General features: G+C 41.9%; 1 protein-coding gene across 1 annotated transcript in view; it reads right to left on the reverse strand.

The window, feature by feature from the left end:
* Positions 1-17315, reverse strand: part of MDGA2 (MAM domain containing glycosylphosphatidylinositol anchor 2) — a 383424-nt gene that overhangs the window by 20858 nt on the left and 345251 nt on the right. The window contains exon 11 of the mRNA XM_075753135.1: positions 7633-7810. Within this exon, the coding sequence (XP_075609250.1) occupies positions 7633-7810 (178 nt within the window). The remainder of the gene's footprint in view (positions 1-7632; positions 7811-17315) is intronic.

Raw genomic sequence — 17315 nt, forward strand, 5'->3', positions numbered from 1 at the left:
CAGATGTTGTAAGGATGGGCACAGCAAAACGCCAGGGTGATGCCTCCGTACAGGAATCCAACAAAAACTACAGAAGGGATGAATTCACCAAAAGCAGAGATTCTGCACCAGACCTTGCTCATCACTTAAACTTTAATTTTAGCATTGTCCAAGAATACTTAAAATAATGAATTACCCTTCTACTCAACAAATAGTACTATTCTTCATTTTAAGATGTCTGTGTACACATGAGTCTTAAGAAACAGACAGCACTTGCATTCTTCTTAGAATAGCCAATTTCCCTTTTAAATAGCAGAAAACATACGCACAACAAGTGTGTGAGAAGAGGTTTGATGTCATTAGACCAAGAGACACAACCAATAAAAATCATGAAAGTCTTCTAACACATAAACCCTCTTCCAGGGAGGATACATTTTAAAGAAATTTAAGAGGACGACGACAAAGGAAGGTGAAGTGTGCTGTCCTAAAAAGCTGCCAGCAGTGCCGGTACACCCTGTGCCTGCTGGAGGAGCCACGTCCATTGACTGGGTCAGGGACCTACCATCACAGCTGGGTCCCAGATGCTGCTCTCCTGTGGCTGTGCTCTCAGAGATGGAGGAGCATCAGTGCAGTGTCCCACCTCTGCATGCCACCTCTGCCCACTCCTCATCCCATGGCAGGAGCAGCCCATGCTGACCCCTCACCTCAGGAAGCATCAAAAATAATTTTGCCAACATTGCAGAGAAGCCTTGAGGTAAATTTGCTGAAAAATACTATTTCTGTCTGTTCTTTTATGGGTCTGTGCAATGCCCCACATGACACGGCAGGACTATTGGGTACTGGGAATCTTTGGGGAAACTGATAAAATCGGCACTTTTATTTCAGAGACCCTTGGCAAAATTACAAAAACCTCTACATCCAACATTCTTTAATATTAAGAATATTGAGTTCATTTACTTAACACCTTAACAGGCTGAAACAGAATCAAAGTCAAACCTACAGATATCTCAACCATTGGAATGGCTACCCAGGTTTAGGTCCAGAGTAACCTGTAGAATGCTAAAAAACTGGAAAGTGGGTTTGAGTGAGAAATTAGTCTGCAGTTCTGTGCTACCTGTTTGCAGGAGGGTAAATTTGAGGAAGGATGACTTCGGAAACGGGGACCTTCTGCTATATGCTCTTCCGCATGTGAGAAACAGAAGGATGCTACGCTCACAGTTGGAATTGCATGTTTTCAAGAGAAAATTTGAAATAAAACTTTATCTTCAAATAATTGGTACATCTGGTAACGCCAGACTTCAGCACGAGTGTTGCTCCCTGTTTTCTTGCTGCCCTTCCCATGCCGTGTTTACAGCCGTGAACTCTTGGTTTGTGACCCCAGCCACTGATTCTACGTAGCTCTAGATTCAATCTGAAGTTTTCAAAACAGCTCTAAATTAGCAACTCTGCCATTTTATCTTGCCTTCACTGAAAGAAATGAACAGTGATTTACCCCAGTGCCATCTTCTTAAGAAACTTAGTCATTACACTATATTAGATAAACCTCATAGCTTTTACCAACAAATTACCTTTCATTCTCCAAGAAACATTCATTTCGTGAAACCCTTGAGTGACTGAACTTGGAATTAGCTGAAATTGCTGGGAACTACATTTACTGATGCTTGATTTGTAACTAAACGTATGGGCTTTTATGGAAACTATCATCAGCGTGTAACCTTGAGTCATGCTATTCAGATTGTTCACAGCAGAGCAAAAAAGGCTTCTTGCCAAACTAGCTTCAGTTCACACTGATTGACAAAAGCAGAAAAACAAATTAAAGCAGTTAGGCTGAACTTATCTAACACCATAAACTAGGAAAAAAAACATATCACAAGCAAACAAGAAAAAAAAACCCAGAAATTTCACTCTTCTGAGTAATACAGCACGCTGCTCTAAGACAACGTGTAATGGCTCTAGCTCTCACGGCGGAAAGGGAAGGTTGCTGCGTGCACGACACGCAGGTAGCAAGTTAAATTAGCCAGAAAGGGAAATTAATGGATGACTGAGGGAGTAAATTCCCAAGGCTGACTTTTTGAAATGTCTGGAAAATCTGTGCACCTCAGAGGGTTATCGCTGCTCTGCTCAGCTGACCCTGGCTCACGCTGGGAGGGAGGTTTTGCTGGCGGAGAATCTCAGGAGGAGAACAAAGTGTCATGAAATGTTTGAGCTTAGTTAGAGCCCAGACGGATGATCCCTTAATCTTCCTGCCTTTCCTCCAGCAAGCAGAGGATAAAACCTGCTGGAATTTCAGTTTGTTGGATGATTTTACTTTTCGGTGATTTGTATTCGTGCAGGTCGCAGCAGAAAAACGTGGGCTAAATGGTTTTTCTTAATGCTTGTCCTTCTATTAGGTGCAACTGCATTTACACAAAGACAGTTACATTTCCTACAGATCCTTCCCAACACAACCACTTGTTCAGCTTACAAGTGAGGTGGCCTCCAGAGACTGCAACATTCTGTCCTTCCTTTAAAAAAATAGCTGCAAACCACGCTTTCTTAGCCATGAAAAACATGAAGGCAGAGGTAAGCAGAAGCATGCTAGAAGCTCAGCTGCTGTATTTTTTTACCACGGGAAACTGCTTACTTGTGGTAATTACAACCAGCACCTAAAAGCTTTAATCAAGATCAGAAGTCCATATCTCTAAGCACTCGGTTTGCACAGGAGAAACGACATTCACTGTAAATATTGGTACTCTGCAAGGACAAGGCTTTCTTCCCCTCGTAATAGCAATTATCCTAACTCACTATTTATAACACTGTGTAATACTGGAAAGCTATGTTTGTGCAAACTTATAAATCCTGTCATTTATGCCCTATTTGGTGGCAGTTTTATTTTTCTAGGGCCCAGCAATATAATAACAACAACAATAGCAAGAATAATAACCACAATTATATACTTTTCTTCCATACAGAATCTGGGGAGCATCTAAATCTCACATGAAAATACGCGGGCTGGACTGCAGAGCGACTGGTCACCATCGTCTATCTGCCGCTGATTCTACATAGCAAGAGCAGTGATGTTGGGTTGTTGGCTTTTTCCATAGAAGGGAGCTAAACTTGCTTTTTTAATCACTGGTTAACTTTAAAAAAAAAATTATACATAAGCGCACCTCTAAAGCAACGAGTGCTGAGATTTTACCTGGGGTAGCTGGAGGACTTTACAGCCAGTTTGTATCAAACAGGCTGACATAGATTTATGTAAAGTGATGGAGATTATATTTAAACTGTTACTACAAGACATAGCTGTTTTGTATTGGCCTACAAAACACTCATCAGTGCTACTCAAATCGCCTTGTTTGTATTTACTTGGCAGACTGGGTTCCCTAGCAAGAGTAACATATGTATCTACCAAAGAATTTGTCGAGTGATGTCTGGCTGTAATTATCAATGTCGCTCCTACTGTGATGATTGCTCTTTTCTCCCGTCCTTTCGGCGTGCAGAGGAGAGAATAATTCATGGCAGGTGAGGGATTTCCCTATGAAATGCTTCTGCCATGGGTAAGTTTTTGATTCATGGGATTGGATACTGCAGAGTTTTTATTTTGTATTTACAGCTCCTGCTTGGGATGACAGGGTAAAAAAGAGCTCATTACTGAGGTTTTCCTGCTTTAATAGTCTCCTTATTTTGGACATTCAGATGGCAACCAGCAGGCTAGCACACTGGCAGCTGTTATTTTTATATATTAGCAATTTCCATGTTAATCTCCAGTTGTGGTTTTTAATGGAAAAGGTGATGCTCTGCATCACGTACACAGGAGTGTAACCCAAAAGAAATGACTGCAGAGGTAGGATTGATGTGGCTTAACTTCAGCGATCTAAAAATAAGACACCTCATCTAAGAGCATCACTGGAGTGTCTCTAAAGTCACTGGAGACACATGGGCATGTCCAGAGGGTGATTCCTCCCCTGGAAGAAGTCTGGAGAGACCTTGTCCTCTCTAGTAAGGCATCAAACACAACCAATACACTAGAAATGTCATGTTGATCCTTACACACTATGTAAGTATTCTGATACGTAAGTTCTGCGGGGTACCTACCCAAGATTGTCCTACTACAAAAGACAAGCTTAAGCTGTCAGAGTAAAACCTGGGTAGTACATGGCCTATCTATCCTCAATTCGCACAAAAATGAAACTCAACTGTAAAAGTTAATGCATTTTTTTAAAGGCAAAAGACACCGCTACCATTTTAGCAACTCTAACTACGTGTCCGATCTGCTTTTCACACTGGCTGCATTTCTTTAAAACAGGGTGAAATTCTATTAGCCTGCTTAAAGTTGAAAAAAATAAGGGAAAATACGTTTGCAATGGGAATCCTCACCAGCAATACAAATACATCGGTGCATTTTAAACCCCAGAAAAAAGCTTTTTTAGTCCAGGGGTGATTGAGCCCCAAACAGGTTGCCCAGAGAGACTGTGAAGTCTCCATCCTTGGAGATATTTAAGACCTGAAAGGACATGGTCCTGTGTACTCGTCCTCCAAAAAGAGTATTCCTAAAGTGGTGGGATGGGAAAGAAGGGCGGACATTGCCAGAGGCCAATGTGCTTCTGGGGTACTGATCAAAACTGAACACACAGAGGCACACGCGCACACACAAAATCCCACTGGAAATATGAAAATTCAAATGTTTTCCTCCTTGCCTGAGGTCTCAATTAAACAAAATGTAATGGGAGAAAAATGTAAAAAATTATCTTAGTTCTCCTTTTAAGAAACATTCACATGATGTCTTTTATTTTCTGGGTAATGTTTATAATTATTTCTTACATCAATGCAGGCCTGCTGCTGTGCATCCTGCCAGCCCATTAACTGCTTTTCTAAGACTCCAGCATTTCAGATTATAAGTATTGGATTTGCACTATAATAATGTATGTGATATCATTATTTTATAGCTGAAGCTATAACATCCTTAAAATTAGCCTGGTAACAGTTAGCTGATGCTGTAGTCATTGGACGAACACTGAGATAAAATGCATATTTTAAGCACACAAAGCCTCAGCGGTTCTGGGATCCCTCTTCAAAGGGAAGTCACTTTAGGTTTATCTTACTGATTAGCATCTGGCTTATGATTTCTGAAGCTGTGAATTTGTCGGCACCAGAGTAATAGCACCGAGCATTGCTCCAAAAGCATCTCTCCATCTGGGGCACAAGGCAACGGCTTCCTCTCTCCTGTGCGGCTGGATTTTGCATGGGCACCCCATCAGCACGTTTGGGATGGGCTGTTATTCACATCTGTGCTAACGGCACATTCTAGCAGAAAAATTTGCAGTAGACAAAATACATCTTTTATGCTGCTGGGGAATGTTCTTCCTGCCAGCCAGGAGATAAAAATGTAAATCACGTAATGTTTCATTAAAACCTCAAACTCAGCATGGTTGTGAGCCATAGCCGAGACCTCAGTCAACCTCCTAAGACTTGCCAAAGTACAACCGCCACCAAAAAAGAGCATTTAGTGACCTAAATGGTGGGGTTTTTTTCTCCTTAAAGGAGCACTGGTCAATATTTAAGTCATTGGAGACATTTTGAGCTCCACGGAAGCGGTCAGTGGCTGCCTGGCATGAGCTGGCAGTGAGCACACGTGTCCCTATCACAGTCAGCATGGAGAGACTGGGATTGCTACAGAGAAAGCCCAAATGTCTGAATGAAGCTTCTGCTCCTGAGCAGCTTCGGGAAGACCCTGGGTCTTTCCCTTGTGCACGCGAGGAGCCCCAAAGAGACCAGACCCCTACCGCTAGTGTCAGAAAACAGGCGTTTGTGAAGAGGTCCAACGAGGAGCCAAAGTCCAACAGGAATTGCAGCAGAATGATCATCATCTCCTCATTTGTATGTTCACAGATTTAGTAATCAAGTCCTCCTTTTAACTGAGATTTTGTTCTCATGAGCCTTGAGTAAATGTGGACTTTGCAAACACTTTTCTGTAACAGGTGAAACCTAAGATGCTAACCATCACCATCGTTAGCAGATACGGCATTTAGCGCAATGTGCAACTACATTCTTTAAAATTGATGTTTAAGATTGCTTAATGTAAATTTTTCCCTTTATATTACTACAGTGATAAACATAATTTATGATGAGATTGAGTAGGGCCGAGGTAATCATTGATCATGAAGAATTGTGGATATGGTGCACAAGACATTTTTTTTTTTCAGATTTGTTCATGATTTTAAATTATTTGATAATGATTTTTGAAAGTAATTTTTGATCTGCAGGTTGCTTTTTGGCCTTCTGCTGCATGTGATTTCCTGCTTTGGGCTCTCTTAGGTATCTGTATAGCACTAATTAGCGTTGGATCCAGCTCCTGGACCTATGTGACTAGCTGTGACTTGACCTGCATGTCACCTGGCTTTTCTCCTGCGGGATTAGCAGGGTTCCTTATGACAGAATCCCAGCCTGGTTTGGGTGGGAAGGGACCTCACAGCCCATTCAGTGCCACCCCTGCCATGGGCAGGGACACCCTCCACTAGCCCAGGTTGCCCAAAGCCCCATCCAACCTGGCCTTCAACACTGCCAGGGAGCCAGGGGCAGCCACAGCTTCTCTGGGCAACCCCTGCCAGGGCCTCACCACCCTCACCGTAAAACATTTCTTCCATATATCTAGTCTGAATCTCCCCTCTTTTAGTTTAAAACCATTAGCTCTTGTCCTGTTGCTACAGGCCCTGCTAAAAAGTCTGTCCCCAAATGATAAACTCATACTTTCATGATTCCCTGTTTAGAAATATCTCCCCCTGGCACACTCTTCCCTTTTTCAATTATAAAAACTTTTTGCTCAGCCCATCAGGTTCCCATTGCAAACTGTACGATATCTTTAGTAGAGCTACCCTCTCTCTAAACTACCTCTTGCCCACTCCCTGCAATTTTTACAGAAGAAATCCAAAAAGTTTCAGTTATTCGTTAAATAAATACCCTACAAAAGGTATTTTGAGGGATTTTTCAGAGCTCTATGAATTCATTCCTGGTACTGCTGGGAGACTGAATGGAAGGATGTAAGAATACCGTATTTTTCTTGTTAGATTAAAGTGGACAAATCTTTGTCACGGCATGACCTTTTAGAGGAAAATGTATAAACGCCCTTTCCCACTTGCATAGGACTAAAAATGGTCACTTTTTTTTTTTTTAATTCATTCACATTCAAATAAAAACTTCTCAAAAAATTCTCATTCTGGGGGAGAAATAAACTATTTTGATGATACCAAAACACTGATTTGACACCTTCAGAATACTACTTGTTTTGTAGGTATTTCTTCAAAACTCACTGCCCTTCACAGTGTTCAAAGTAAGAACAAACCCTTGAAATGAGCTGTTTCATGAAGCTAACATTGATTTGTTCTATTTTTTCCTTTATTTCACAGAAACTTCAATATGATTTTGCATTTTGGCTATTCAGATTTTTTTTTTTTTTTTTTTAATTGTGAAACTTTCCACAGGTGGAGACTTCCTTTTCTACCCAGATCTACCCAGAACCCTCCTTGCTGGAACCCCACGCTTGTCCCTCGCAGCATTATTTGCAGGACTGGCAATCAGTTCACACAGTGCAACCCAGTGCAGCCGTACCCTGTGCAGCAGACCAAATTGTGCAGAATTTACCGCAACGCATTCCCTTGTACATAAAGGTCTTCTTACCACTATACTTGATGACCCGAATAGTTGAGTCCCCCTCCCCAAATCTGGTGATGGGCGTTAGACGGACTTCATATGCCTCTGGCTTGATCAGCTCAGTTAGGTTGTAGGTAATTAATTCTCCCTTTTGAATATTTCCATTCACTGTAATTTCCTGTTCCCACCAACGCTGTTGTCCAGCCTAAAATCAAAAGAAGGATGCAAATGTCAGAGCTTTTGGGACAGATGTTGTCTTCACCTTAGAAATGAACGGGAGCACACCTGTGCTTTCTTCAACCTTCAAACCACCCAGGAGGATTAGAGATACAGCAAGAAGGCGAACCTCCCTGAAATAACCCACCACTGAGCATTTCCGTAACAGACAGATGAGATGACAAGATTGCAAACCCCTGCCCGCCATCCGCCCGTGCTCCTCTGCCCGCGCAGGTCCCTCACCAAACCCGCGCAGCCCAAGGGCTGCAGGCGCTGTGCCGCACTCAGAAGAAGTTTGCTGCACGCAGGAGAAGCGCAGCGTTGATTCAGTCCAGGAGGATTTCTGGCACTCACCAGACAGACTACAGCAAGGGACGACGCGCCCGGGCGCTGACGGTGTGTAAATACCCAGGCATCCAAGCAGATGCTGCGGCATTTTTCAAAATCTCACTGAATTCTTCCATCTTTAGGAGCCTGAATTTCTTTACAGGCCTACCTCTACGTTTCAAATTAAAAATGTTAAATAATCTTTTTCTTCCTTAAAAAAAAATTAAAAATTAAAAAAAAAAGCTGTTCATTTCAGTTCATCTCATCAGCTTACTGCGGCTGAATTTACTGGCTCTCAGATGCTGTCCCTTTGAACCCGACCGGGTGAACTGGCCCCTCATGTCTAGTAGCCCCGTTGCCCCCCGTGATTTTAAAGCAATGTCAGCCAACTGCAGTGGCAGATGCGTTTTCTGTCACTGTGCCCCCCGGGCTGGGACAGCCGCTGCTCCGTGAGTTGGGTGCTGCCTCCTCGTTAGAGGCAATGAGGTTTCACAGCTGTCATTTGGGGCATCACTGGAAGCTAATTAAGACCGTGCAGAAGAACTGAAATGCAGTTTGATTTCCAAGCACTTACCGCTTTTGTTGATGAGTGAGAAAGAAATAGGCTAGCCGTTAATGGCCTTAGTGCATAAGCATCAGCAATCCTTGTAGTCTCAAAGACGGATGGATTTCAGAGAACAATGAAAGTCAATATGAGCAAACAAGAGGCTGTTTTATTAAAAAAAGGCAAAGCATAGATTTTTGTGCTTTATAGACTGCACAGCGTTTTTAACATCAAAATCCATAGCTTCTTTTATTTATATGCCTTACTAAGAAATGAAAAGAAAAAAAAAATCTAATTAAGAAGAAGGTGTCACAAGAAGAGAGTGCCACATTGTCTCTAAGATTACTTTAACTAGTTTATAGATAAGCAGAAATCATACACATTTTGGGCAGCAGAGTGACTTGATATTGCCCTATTACTTGCAGATACTATGCCTTATTACAGACATTATCTGCAGAAAACAAAGGAAAAATCATTAAATATTTACCACGCATCCCAAGAGAACTGTTCAGGTGCAGTGATGCTAAAATGAGACATTCCACTGAACTTACTACACCTGTCAGTGCGCTGAAGTTCTCACCTACTACACGTTCACCAATACAGAGTTTACAAAGGACAGAAACCCTTTCATTCCAAAACTTTAATTTGCTGATGCAATAAAAATGTACACTGAAATCTAGTACTAAATCTACCACATTTCATCCAAATAAACTACATTTGCAGAAATATGAACAGACTCCAAGCTCTAAATTCATAGCAGTGGGACAGAGATGTCAATATTTCGATCGCTGAAGTATGTTACACAAGTACAGCTTTAAATAAAACTCAGACTGCAAAGCAAATAAGCAAGAGGAATTCTTAAGAAAGTTGGGGCGATGGAACAGCTTGAGACATCAGATTCACTTTGCTGCCACCAACGTCAGTATGTGTTTCGCTGCGCTTTGAGCCTTGCAGGGCTTGAGCTAGCCCAGTGCAGAGTGCATCTGAGATGTTATTTCAGGGTTTCTGGTCTTGCACGCGCTGGATAAGCCATGCTATAGGCTCAGGTGGCTCTTCAGGGCTGGCGGGGGTTAAGTCATGCATAGGAGAAATGCTAGGGAAAAAAATCTCAGATTAGGTTAGAATTGTAAAACCAAGTTACTGTAAGGAAAAAACACACTGCTGCCTGCCCGATGTATGTCGGTTAATACAAATCCTGCACGGGCACAGGGTGCAGTCTGCCTTTGAAAGCCTTGCACCAGAAAGCTTTTGGATGGACGTCTGGGTGTTGAGCGGGACAAGGAGCTGCGAGCAGCTGAGCCCAGAGATGCTGCCCCGAGCAGCACCACCTGAGTGTCCACCCCAGTCGCATCACCTTTTCCCTGCTGTAAGCATTAAAAAGACCCACTTCATAAGACATGATATTAATGAAATATCCACCACAACTTTGTACACAGCCTAGACTGTGGAACATTCCTCTGTTAATGGTTTCCCAAGGCCTACTAGGAGATACTGAAAATATGTGATGTGCACTTATATTGTATCTTTAAAAGATCATCCCAGTGGAGCTCATGAAAAATTTCAATTTGGCAGATTCTGTTAGATGCCATCTCCTTCACAACTCTTTGTATCTAAGTACTGAGACCAGCAAAACAGATGATGAAACCCAAGGTACAGGTTGTTTAACAGAAATTAAGTCTTTTCTCCTTCTCTCTTCTTTAGATACCCATGAATAAGAACATACCACGGACATCTACTTCACCCAGGTTTTGCAGCGTGTTGTCATCCCGCAGCTCGCGAAGCCAACATCAACATGCATTGGTGCAACTGGTCCTCCACCCTCCGCTCTGCCCACCAGCAGCCCTGTTCTTCTGCCACGCACACCTCTGCTGCTCCCGTCTCACAGAAACGTTCCAGGCACCGCTGAAACCCGAGTGCTCAGGAGGAACGTCACAAACGCTGTGGTCGATGCTACGTGTGGAAAAACACGTGAAGGTGCAAAGACAAGGCTCTGCTGCTCGTGCACGCCAGGTAAAACAGCCAGTGAATTCTGATCTGCATTAAATGATCCCAACAGAGATGCACAGATTATTTAAAAACATTGCAGAAACAAACAGAAGGTGCACCGGGACCTTTCATATATGTTGAATAATGCATAAGGCACCGTGCACCTTCGCAGGCTGTCAGGGAGCCCTCCCAGTAACGGATAAGCCTTGTGTTGAATAGGCCATTGTCCTTGAGAGCAAAGTGATGAGCGGGCTGCAGAGAAGATATTAAGGATAATTATGATAAGATTTAGGCTGTATTTTTCAAGCGATGCGTGAGGAATTTGCTCATATGGACCTTCTTGCCGGACCCATGTGGAGGGATGCTCGCCAGTCCCAGCGCAGTCAAACTGGAAAGTGCTTTCAGAGAAAAGCTGCTGCTCTAAGAGGAGAAACTGGAAACAAGCCTTCGTGAATGTCTGTAAATTCACCAAGTTACCTAGCCAGTCAAATAAACTGATCTTCTATTTTAAATGTGCAAGTATTTTTGGTTTCGTATTTCTTAAGCACAATTTTTACATTTTCTAAACTCAACATGGCTATTTTAAAAAGTCCTTCAAGTACATCTAAAAATGCAAAAATGGCCAAGGTAAATGAGAATTTTCTTCTCTAAGAGAAATTTTTTTCATTCACACCCCCCTGGTCCCATACTGAAAAAAACAGTAAAAAAAAAAAAAAAAAAATTCCTAAGAAACTCCATCATACCCAGTATTTCTGACCACACCAAACTGCGGTAGGAGCTGAACTCACTGTACCTTTATAGACTGTGGCTGCAACAAGCACCTAGTTCATTTCCTGGCACAATGTCTCAAAAGCTTTATAATGAATACTGAGTGTTTTACCCAAAATATGTATTTCATTTTAAAATGAAAATGATAAGCAGCAATTTACAGAATTCACAAATGGGGAACGAGTTTATATGCATCCAATTTGATCCACAAACAGAAAGCTAAGGTTTTTTTTTTTTTTATTTTGCCCAAACAGCTCCCCCAAATCCTTAAGTGATGCTAATATACGGGAACAGAAACTGCTGTGCAGACCTCACAAAGGCTTCTGGTCCTTCGAAAGGAAAATTTCCTGATTTTACTTCCGTTGTACTTGTTGCTTTTTGCTCTTCACAATGGATTTTAATTTTTTTACATTTAATTTTTAAAAAAAATCAAACTATCAAGTTGAATACAAGCAATCTTCACAAGGAAGATTGAAAGCATTGACTATATCCCAAAAGTGAGCCGTACCAAACTCACCAAACATAATTTCATGATTGTGTCTGTCCCTTTCACAAAAATTAAGAATCGGAGAAACAGAAAACTCTGGAGAAAACTACCTAATTTTCAATTACTTTTTTTTAAATTTGAAATAGGCATCATTACTGGTTTTTTTTAAGCCACATGTTTTATGCCATCACGTTGGTTGACAATTACCTTTGTGAGTACTGTATTAACAAAACTGGGCTTCCAGTTACGTGAGCTAATGCTGACTTTCCGGCAGTTGTCTGAAGTTAGCTAGCCTTTGCTTGGAGGTACTTGTGACTCCTTACAGTGGTCTACTGTAAAAATATTCCCTATTGCACTTTGCCTTTGGATAAGGGAATACTGAAACAGAGACTTCAGGAAATATTTTTGATAATTAATATGTCATGTTTAAAGTTTACAATTACCAACCAGTCATAAATTTGTACCAAATTCAGTTGCTGCTTTGGATTATCACCCTTTTCTACAACCGCCCAACCAAAAACAATAAAGAAGCTCCAATATTTTACTCATTCTGAAAGCAAAACAATTTGATTTTTCATTTCAGTATTATGCATCCTGAGCCAGTACTGGATATCAGTATTCCTCCATAGGAAGCAACACATATCTTTTTGCCTTGCAATCAACAGCAGCTCTCTTCAATTCTTATTTTTACCATGGAAAACAGGAAAAACCCCAAGCATCTCAAAATTGTCACTAGGTTTGACACAAAACTTCCCCTTGCCTGATTTCTCAGCTCAGCTGTTGAACAAACAAAATCTGCACAGCTTTCGCCACATTCACCTTTTGCCCTTTTCTTTCCGTGAGGAAAAGAAGCCCAACGGTCGTGCTGGAAGTGAAGTGGCTGCATGGAAGCATCACTCCCAGAGCCCAGGACATCCCTGCCAGACCCCTGCCACCAGCCTGGGCACCACCACGGAGCCGCTTCGCAGACCTGCTGTGAAACAGCAGCGGCTGAAATTGAGAACAAGCGTAGCAGCTGAGCTCGGTAACATACTGATGGGATACAGAAAAAAAATGGTCAGATCCAAATGGAGTCGGAGAGCTGGCAACCAGCAACCGGCTGGAGGAACAAGGGTTTTTTAGCACATTTTTAAAGGTCTGCGTGATGCTGAAGCACCTAACACCAACACTGAAATGCCCCAGACACCCTAAAAATAGGATTTAGATTCCTACAACACCTTAGTGCGGTTCAAACTCCTAGCACGAAAGCGGGGAGGCTCTGTGAAGCCAGACCCCACGTAGGAGGCAGCCAAAGCTCTCGGTCCCTCACTGCTGAGCATTAAAGCACCAAGAACAACCCAGCCCTTGCTCCTGCAGCACCGCCTCGCTGCCTCCAGAGATCTGGGCATCTCCTCTGGCTGCCTTGAATGGGAAGGAGCCAAATCCGCATCACCTTCTTCCTCCACATCATCTGTACAGCCTCTCCCTAACATTCAGGCTATGCCTTTTTATATATAAAAGTCAAGATTGATGCTTCCAAGAGAGAATGTACAAGCAAACACATCTGTAAAACATCTGCCTGCAGGTCAATTCATGCGTCCAGAGCTTTAAACTTAGTAAAAATCAGGATTTGCTTGAAAAAGAATTTTTGCAGGAGAAAAATTCTTATAATCAAAGCCATTTGCCTTACAAAAATAAGGATGAAATACATTCTGGGAAATTTTCTTTGACCAAGCTGAAACAACAGTTTTCCAATGGTTTGTGAATACTTGTAAGGCACTGAGGAAAAATCGCATTAGTTCCTGGAGCATTTATTAGCATCATCGTGTAACCTGTAATTAATTTAGCAGAGTATACCTACATTCAGTCAATCCAGAGCACAGAAGGCTTCACAGGGACTCCTTTATTCTTGGTTACCTTTGAATATTTAGAAATCTTTGTTCCCTAAAGCCAACAGAAAAGCAAAATGCATCTCCCTGACATTAGAGAAAGGGGACTGTAAAAGTGTGGCAGCATTTTATTGCAGCAGGCTGAAAGCGTCTCCTCTGCGCTGTCAGTGAAAGGGTATTTCTTCTTTGCCTGTTGTTGAGAAACACTATATTCTCTAAAACACTTCAACATATAGATTTCTTGAGAAATTAATCCTATGGGATGATTAAATATTGATTGCCTATATGCACAGTTATGTTTATAAAAAATAAACACATCCTTAGTCCATTGTACTTGGCCTATTGATTTCAACCATAAATTTCTTCATTGACTCAAAAAGTCAGACAAGCATCTCTTTAATTAATGACAACTGAATGCAATGTAAATTAATCTACTATATACTCCTAGAAAAAACTCTGGCGGTCTTAAAACTTATTTCTTTACAATTTATAACAACAGTGACAATTGGTTTTCCTTAATAAAAAAAAAAGAGTTTTCTTTAGCAGTTATATATCTGAAATAGCACTGTTGAGTTCATGGGCTCAATCTGCACACTGCAGAGGGAACGCTCCCGTGTGGCGTTTGCCTTGTTCCTGCTGCAGAAATCCAGTGGCTGCTCCTCTTTAACAAGTCTGCCCAGCCATATGATCAAAGCTACCTGATTTTGAACATAAACCTCATCAGGTAGGTGGCTCCTGTGTCATCTCCATTTCAAAGGATAGTTACGGCCCTGCAATGACTCACAGTGACAAATATCTGCAATTTAGGCAAAATCAACAAGGCCAGCTGCAAAGCATGTTCTGCCACGCTCCTCATCAGTTTATTTTCCACTGTGCATCACGTAACACTGCTCTTGATGACATCGCTTTTCTTTTTTAATATTTTCACATGCAACCAGTGGAACTGCCCAAACCTCACATCTGTTTCTCTGCTGCGCTGGTACCTGCTCCCTGCTCTCCTGCAAACGCCAGCCGGCCACCAAGCCATGGGGACCAAGAGGTCAAAGCCAGCCCAGAGGTCTGCTTGCTGGAGGCAGCGACGTGCTCTGAGCCAAAGCGCCCTGCGGGAGGTTGGACACCACGATGGGGCTGGAGATGTTTGCTGGAGGAGCTCGTGGCCACCCCTGCCTCTGCTGCTGGGTGCTGTCACCAGCTCCCGGTGCTCAGCCTCCCTTCCCCAGCAGATGAAGCATATGGAAATGGCAGCTACATGATAAACCTCTTCCTCCTCTCTTTTCTTCCTGGAAAAAAAGAGTATCTAAAGCACATTTAACAGTGGGCACAATCTTTTTCAATTAGCTAACTCCTAATCCATAAGAACAATCGCAGGCATGTAATCGACTTTCTTCTTGCAGGATTACATTAACAATCATTCTGTATTTGCTCCTACCATTCATTTTACTTATTTTGTGTTTACTACATTGTGTAATTGGTTTTATTTGGTACACACAAAAGTATAAAAAAAAGTCTTTCTTTTTTTTCCTTTTTAAGAAACTAAAAATCCCTGAGTCTTTAGTAATTAGCAGCTTGGAGTCCAAAGGTGCAGAACGTTATAGACGCAGTTTTTTATGGGCTACAAATTGATGGATGAATGCTTCAGATGTTAGAAACATCTGTCCACGATCCAAATTTATAGCCTGATATTTGAAGAAGAAAGAGACAGAAACAATTTAAGGAAAGCTGATATGCAAAAGCTGGAAGGTGGATGATCCAGCAGTTAAGACCTCTTTAAATACGTGTTACATCTCAGGTTTTAAAGGCAGGGTGGAAAATGGTAATCCAGGAGAAGAGAGAGGTCATTTTTATCAGAGTAAAATTTAAATACACCACAAATATCTGCTAAAAACTTGTTAATTGGAACATAAAATACACTGCCTTCTGTTTTTCCAAACGAATGAATGATAATAAAACCATGTTTTAAGATATGAATTAGGATACTTCAGTCCCTCTGCTAAGTAAGCTGTAATTTAGGATATTTCATAGCTGGAAGATTGTTGTTTCTTTGCTTTTAACAACCTTACACACAGGGCCAAAGAGGAAACTCTGTATTTATAATAGGTATGGCTTTCTTTAATCAGAAAAGCAATAAAATTTATCCCCGTTCACTTTCTCCTTTGCGGCAAATGTGATGCCTACCTGTATGCGCACGGGTATGAGAACCATGCTATGGCACGGACAGAAAATTCTCTACTCCGTTTTGCAGCCAGTGACCATGCAACCTTCACAGAAATCCCTTTCACGACCACATAATGTGTATTTGAATACATCTGACCCCGTACGCTGCTGAATGAAAACAGACGTTAAAAATATAATAAAGGCAAACGGTGACCAGAAGGAAGCGTAGAGAGAAGTGACCTGCTCCGGGCTGTTTGAAGAGACTTTCTCATTATCAACTGAGTGGGACCGCAGAGAGCTATACACTGAAAATAAAGGAAAGGTAGGAACTTTAATCTTTCAAATGACAAGCTTGAACAAGTTACTCTCTGGTTTACAGGTACTGGTTGACTTTTTATTACTTCTTCAAAGTGGAGCCGTTTTTGTTTTCTAGGTCACCGTGGCTGCATTGCTGCCGGCGGTGCAGGGAACATGACTATCGCCTGCTGAGGAGCAGAGCAGCCACCACCGAGACCGGAGCCGCAGACCCTTCATGTCTGCTCCAGAAAAGTCTCACCTGTTTCATTTGCTTTCATCCTGCTGACAGTAAATATCAGCGAGCTGGAAGCACTCACTCATCGCTGCTTGAATGTTGTACAACTCGGGAATCGCTAACTGTTATCATTTATAAAAAACTACCTGAATCTGTCTTTGGTGAAAAACAAGTTATGGAATGGAAACACCTCCCTGTGATGCCCAAATGGCACCAGAACTGTTGTGAGCAGTGACGGGCTGCTGGCATGGAGCTGCACCGGGAGCTCTGCCACCCACTTAGGAGCTGGTATGGAAAAGCACAAAAATATCCACAGCCGCCCAGGCAAAACTGAGCATGTGCTCAATAAAGCAAGAGCTTGAAGGTGAGGTCCAACAGTGGGTTTCTTCTGGGTGGATAAACTTTCAGGAGTGCAATAACACTCTGAGTGTCGTTTGGGACCACTTTTGTATGCACTTTGAGAACATAGAAGAAAAGGTCAAGGCAATCCAACACGTAGGGTTTCATGGCCTTTTATCATAAACCCCTGAATTTGCCTATGTTTTAACCTGATGCATGCTATGCTATATGAGTTTGCTAATTTATATCATGAGCTTCAGGCTCCTTCCATGACTGAACTCCACTTTATCATTGAACATTTAATGAAAGTAACTACAAGAGTCTTGGCCACCTCCAAAGGTTGACCAGAGGACATGTACAAGGATACCTTGAAATAAAAAATTTGGAAGAATCTTGGCCACTAATTCCAAAACCAAATCCAAAGCTGAACTACAGTAATGTCAGAATATTCTTGAGAGAGCTATTAATGAGACAGAAAAATGTTTCTTA

This window comes from Balearica regulorum, chromosome 5 (genome assembly GCF_011004875.1).
Source record: "Balearica regulorum gibbericeps isolate bBalReg1 chromosome 5, bBalReg1.pri, whole genome shotgun sequence".
Taxonomy (NCBI): Eukaryota; Metazoa; Chordata; class Aves; order Gruiformes; family Gruidae; genus Balearica; species Balearica regulorum.